The sequence below is a fragment of the Varroa jacobsoni genome, unplaced genomic scaffold (assembly GCF_002532875.2).
Source record: "Varroa jacobsoni isolate VJ856 unplaced genomic scaffold, vjacob_1.0 scaffold_650, whole genome shotgun sequence".
Lineage (NCBI taxonomy): Eukaryota > Metazoa > Arthropoda > Arachnida > Mesostigmata > Varroidae > Varroa > Varroa jacobsoni.
In genome coordinates this window covers 1,822-8,129 of record NW_019213552.1, presented here as the reverse complement: position 1 = coordinate 8,129, position 6,308 = coordinate 1,822, and the positions used below count along the sequence as shown (strand labels likewise).

Genomic DNA, 6,308 nt, shown 5'->3' with positions numbered 1-6,308 from the left:
ATATATGAAATCGTTCAATGTAAAGTGAAAGAAAGTTAATCTCGTTCAAGATGGCACTATTTTATTGCAGTACAACATTTTTCTGGAAGTTAAAGGCATTTCTTGCTCGAGAATCAGCTCGAAAGTAATTCAGAAAATCCTTGTATTTGTATAAATCGTGACGTTTTGCGAAGATGAGTAATAAAATCTTGAAATCTGTGATGAAAGTCGACCATTTTTTAGCATTTGAGTGTAATACACGCAAAACTATCATATATACTCAACTAAGTAAAATAAATGTAGCAAAAAATGTACACATTTGTATTTGGCCTGATCTTAGTAAGCTGTTTTTTTCCTATCTAAATAAATAAGTTCTTCATTAAACACCCAAGATTAGTGGACAGAGGTAAACCGCTCCTACCGTATGACAACGTTTCATTATACAAGAGCTAAAAATCACAAAAAAAAAAGTAAAAATACAAAGGTTACTCTTTCAGACTTTCTATCATCCACTATGCACTACCAGACAATGCTCCCGCAGATTACCGTTTTTTTTTTTAATTTCAAGCAACATGATACATACTTCGATAACCCCCCATAACATATATATGTGTGTGGTTACTTGCTGGGGATTATCTCTGTTGGTTTCGAGTTGAATTTTTTTTTTGAATTGAAAGGCGATATGTCGTTTGTTTGGCGCCTTTATAACTTGACGACCAGCTTTGTAAATATTAACAGGTTAGTAATCATTGAGTCTATAGGCAATTTTAGTAGAAACGTAGTACCTAAGTAGTGCTTGTTTGATCTAAAACTCTATTCCTGTTGTAGTTTCGTATCAGTGATACAAATAGGGCAATTTTGCTTTGCTTGCAGCATTTTAAGTAAGTCGCTATAGAACTTCCGGATATTTTGATGGCTGTCAGTGTTTTCTTATTTGCAAACAGTTTAAAGCTAACCATATGAGCAACCGATTTTACAAAAGACATTCATGCAACCGACAAGAAAAGTGTGATGTTCATTTGCTACTCTTGCATAGTCGTTGTGATGCGGCGCGACGTGCTTTTTTTTGTATTTTCAACGAAGCTGATCGTGAAAACGGCAATGCGCACCCGAAAACTGGTTAGTATGGGACGTCCTCCAGCACTAAGAACGCGCGTATCTCAACTCTCAAATTGGAGAATGGGGCCTTGGAACTGGTTTAGCATTATTTCAAGACGTCCGTTCTTTCGTGCCGGCATTTATCACGATGGCCTGCTACCGCAATCCTAAAAACCTTTGACACTGTTGCTTAGCATTGCCGCAGATCTAGTCTGATCTCGATCTACTGGGGGTTTTGACTTATATCATGACTTCGTGTACCTACCACCCCTAATAACCGTCCCTTTATCCGTCAGGTAGGGGCGCACCAGTTAGAGATCTAACAACCTCTGCTCTCTGCGTCGTTGAAGCATCCCGCCTCAACCGCCGGTCAGGGCCCTTCCGGACGTACTTGATCTAAGAAGATCAGGTACTCCAGCAGGCTATATAACACAAAACAGTGTTGGAGACAATTAGTTGACCTGCAAATATGTTCTAGTGATTTTTAGTTCAAATATCTAGTAATTTCTGATATAAAGCTATTGCTTTTTAAGCCTTCTGAACTATCCTACGCAAAGTTAACAAGGTGCCGATCTCAGCATACATTAGCGTTATATTTATCGGGATACGTATGTCTCCAAGTTAGTGTAGCGATAGCGCGTTTGCCTATGATTCCTAAAAGACATGTAAGATGGTTTAGGTTAGACACTAAGCACCGGCATACTTTCTCGTGCTAAGATCAATCATTTAAAGCAATGCTTTAAGTCTTTAAATTTCACTATTAATTTACTTTTATTAAATTATATATATATATATATATATATATATATATATATATATATTTTTTTTTTTTTTTTTTTTTTTAAATGTGGGGTCAAACGTAGAATCCGAGAAATGAAAAATAACGGGACTATGCATATTTTTTGCACGTATCTGGTAATCTTTTATGCTGGTGCATAAGTAAGGATTTTTCAGATCTCATATTGAAGAATTTGTTTACCTGGTTTCTGAAATTATTTTCATCGCCAAATGTGCCATTATAAAATTCATTTATAAAAAAATGTGGTAATCCGTTTTTGCAAGACAACTTCTTTTTCATGTGTATCCCGCGGTTATTTAAAAAAAAGACTTTACCTTGGTTATCGGACGTTCTTTATTAAATAGCCTCGTTTAATCGACGAAATTGTATCACGTACGAACCCTTGGCGACCGTCTTGTTTTTTTTTCAAGCAACTTTCAGTGTACAAGGTCTTCTCGGTTCTTTGGGACGTAAATTTTATTTTTTCTAGATGCATATTTAACATGTCAGTCGGCTCAGGCCCAAAAGTCTCCTAAAAACCCCATTACTTTACTCGATTCATACTAGTGCAGAGATCTCATTCGTAAAAATTAGGTATTGAATATTGTCACCATGTGTTCCTCGGTGCCGAAATAGATGATAACAGGTAGTCAGAAAATGTACATTTACTTGTGCTTCTTGCCCGGTTTATTGAGCATCCAAATTCCTAATGTTTGCTAATATCCAAGAGATTTATGATCACTGCCGGTAGCTGAATAGTTTGTCGCGGTCTATATTTATCGCCATCTTTCGAGTAGCTTTCCGGCTTGTTGCACCTCCTTGTATTTTAGAGATACGCTTTAACGAGCTGTTATTAGTTGAGACACATTTGTTATAAAAATAACTATAAAAGTAATCGTTTGAGTCTGCTATATAGCAAAACCTCGTTTATAATACTCGTTTTGGACTCTGACCTCGAACCATCTTGACTTACTGTACACTCGCGTTGGCTTATGAAATTTTAACTTTTATGCCATTACAATTTGCAAATTTCAGATTTTGTCGAGGTGACCGACGGCCGTGTAGCTGTATGCCGAGATGCGGCAAAGGGCAAATGTGTCCGCCCTTTATGCAAATACTACCATATACCTCTCATAGTGCTACAGAGCCTGCAGGCCCCGTAGAAGTGTATTCTCCATTCTTCGTTAAATAACTCAGCGATAATTGATCGGCTAGCCGACTTCGTACTCAGCGCATGTTTCAACAGCCAGACACTGCGTAAGCCGATTTACAGAACGAGTAATGACTTTACATGATGCGCAGACAGTATATAAACATACTGTTACGTTTAATATTTTAAAAAGGCCCCTCTTTCGATATGAACACTGTATACCTGTGGGTGGACGGATTCAATTAATAATCAACTGGTTCGAATGATGATGCTGCAACAGTGATGATAGATTGATGATAGTTATGAATGGCACTCAGCAAGCAACATCAACGACCACAGTGTGCATGTATTCGCGTCTTTTACAGGACAATTATGGCTGATCTACGGAAGTTAGTTAATCACGAATTGATGGACCTTATTCCCAATAAATACACTACTATTATTATAAACATTATATCTGAAATGGATACTTACAACGATGTTAATGATGAAGTAGCCGTGAATCCTGATTAGCAAACGGAGCGCAAGATACATACACAATACCTTCTACAACCATTGTATAATACGGTAGTTTTAGTCGAACGTAATAATGTAGTATATAACATATTGCATGAGACGAAATAGAAATACATAATATTATAAAGCAATGGGAAGCTATGTTTCAATAAGCCATACCGAAAGTGGTGCAGTGTTCGTCAACGTATGAAAAAAATATAATGACTAATGCTGGGATCGACATCCACGATGAAAACAAGGAGGTACAGAGTTCCCTATACTCGAAGAGCGCGAGGAACAGACATTCCGATCACTGACAAGCGAAGATGTCAAACCACGACTAGCACCTTCGGTGAAAATTAAATCACCGAAAATCCAATTATTCTTAAATAACATCATAAACAAGTAAATGCGATTTTGATTATCGGTTTCTATAACACAAACTACAAACATCATACACACCAGTATAGAACGAGTCATCATATACATATATATATATATATACATATATATTCAAAAAGAATCGAATTAATACATATGCATAAATAGATATGTCGATGAAGTGAACTAAATGCGCCTCAGGAAAAAATGTCACCAGTAACCATATTAACTAAAGTGTTACAGATAAAAAAGTTACAAAAGCTATAAAGATCACTAAAATTGAGAGAAGGGTGCTTGTTACGTCCATGCAGTAGTTTCCGCAATATGCAAAATTCGTTACAAATCGTCATTGCATTGGACGAAGTTTTTACATGTCAAATCGGAGCACGCAAGGCCCTTCTCTAGTAAATATCCTTTTATCTGTTTAGTATCATTGACAATACGCCGATTCCGTCTCAGCCGGAACATTATGGCCGGTATACCACACGACAAAATTAGGGGTACTTTCGAATACTTCGGTCTAACTTGAGACCACGTTTCAGAGTTGCGAATAGTCTTGGTGCTCTGCTTTCTGAATGTACTACTAGTCACTCAGAAATGTATGTATCGATTGACAGAGCAGACAATAACATATGGAACAGATTGTAACAAAACCAAACCCAGTGATATTGTGAATGGTTCTATTTTATAAGAGGGAAAAAGCACGGGTACATTCATATATACATATATATACCATTACGAGTGAAAGGATGGCAGAAGGTGGAATGTGAAGCGTCAGAAGGTGCAACACGGGCGCATCGATTTGCAAATGTTGCCACTGTCGCGGAACGTTTCGGTCAGAATGTGTGGCAAAAACAACAACTTTAACAAAACTGCAAGAACTACAATAACTGCATCATGACAACAGACTAAAAACAGAGAAGAAAGCACTTCTCCTCCATGATAATAAGAGTCATGTTAGCTATGTATGGCCTGAGCCGTCTCTAAATTGTGAAAAGTTGTTCAGGGATAGTTGAACTTCAGCATACGAGGCAACGCCTCTAATTCTGGAGATTCTCCGTTGATGGCTGAGGAGGAAAAGGTTTCAAAGCCATAATAAATGTAGAGACACAAGTGCAATTTATCCAATGACCAGAGCGTGTCTCCCGCTCTTTCCGGCGGGAGATTCTTTGCAGCAGCAGTAGCAGCGGCAGGACAAATGGACAAGTGGCAATTTTGGAAACAAAGTAAATATTATAGATCTAGTCGTTAATATAGTAAAAAAAAATACCTAAACTATGCATCGTACTACTCCCTACGGCCGTACGAATAGCGCGCCGCGTGACGGGCTTGGCACCTAGGTGAGTCGTGGAAGGCCTGCGTTAAGGGGCTTGCTAGGATGGATGGGAAAACTTAGAAGACATCATTATATAAAAATCGGAGGGGAAATGATCGGGCGAGCCGCGGGGTGGACAGATTTTCGATAAAGAAAAATACACTATATACATACATATATACTTGCAGACATAGCCCTGATATGGAAGCGGCGAGACTGACCGAAGTTGTGAACCTTTTTGTAGTCCTGTAGCTTTCTTAGATAGGTTGCTGATATTTACATATAATAAACGTATATATAGTCACATAGCTATATATATATATATATATAGATGATGGTAAGCATTCTTGGGGAAAAAAGCGAGTCAACGGGCAAGCCCCCAAGCCCCTCCGCGGCACGCTCCAAAACCGATTATAAACATCCTAGTACTACTAAAATATTACTAATAATACTATAACTAGAGAGAAGCTAGGGACATGCGCGACCCAAATGCGAGCCTACAAGGTGTACCACATTGCATTGGGCCACGGTTCTTTAAACACCGTCTACTTTTTAATTATATATATATATATATATATATTGGAATGATATGATTCTCAAAACGTGCAACAACAGTTCCGATAAGACCGTTCTGTGCGAACGAATAGAAACTAGAACGTCGATTATTGCGACGCATGAGTGCTATATACCTTATTAGTACCACATTTCGTGAGCGTATTGGTATACTAATATAAAACTGCAAAACGAACAGAACGAAAAAAAAGACAAAATAACACAAAACGCAGGAAAAATAGGATTTTTCAATTAAATTGCCTATCTCTACGTGGTGACAATGTTAACGCAATAATATTCTATCTGACCTTCTTCGAAAAATGTTATCTCTAATTAGTTAGGAGGAGCATGTTCAGATTATACAGAAGCATGAAAATAATAGATTAGCCAAATCTTTACTTATGTACTAATAATACTTATCTAAGAAATAATGACATCTTAATAGTTTATTATTATTGACTGTTACTATTACAATTATAATTATTATAAGAGATATTAGTATTATTCTTAATACATACTAAATAGGAGGTTGGTTTTAAATTCAAGCCTTTCCCAACCGG

General features: G+C 37.3%; 1 protein-coding gene across 1 annotated transcript in view; it reads left to right on the top strand.

Moving 5' to 3' along the window:
* Positions 1 to 6,069, top strand: part of mbl (splicing regulator muscleblind) — a 155,780-nt gene extending 149,711 nt beyond the window's left edge. The window contains exon 13 of the mRNA XM_086969036.1: positions 2,891 to 6,069. Within this exon, the coding sequence (XP_086825162.1) occupies positions 2,891 to 3,018 (128 nt within the window). The 3' untranslated portion in view covers positions 3,019 to 6,069. The remainder of the gene's footprint in view (positions 1 to 2,890) is intronic.
* Positions 6,070 to 6,308: the final 239 nt, after the last annotated feature.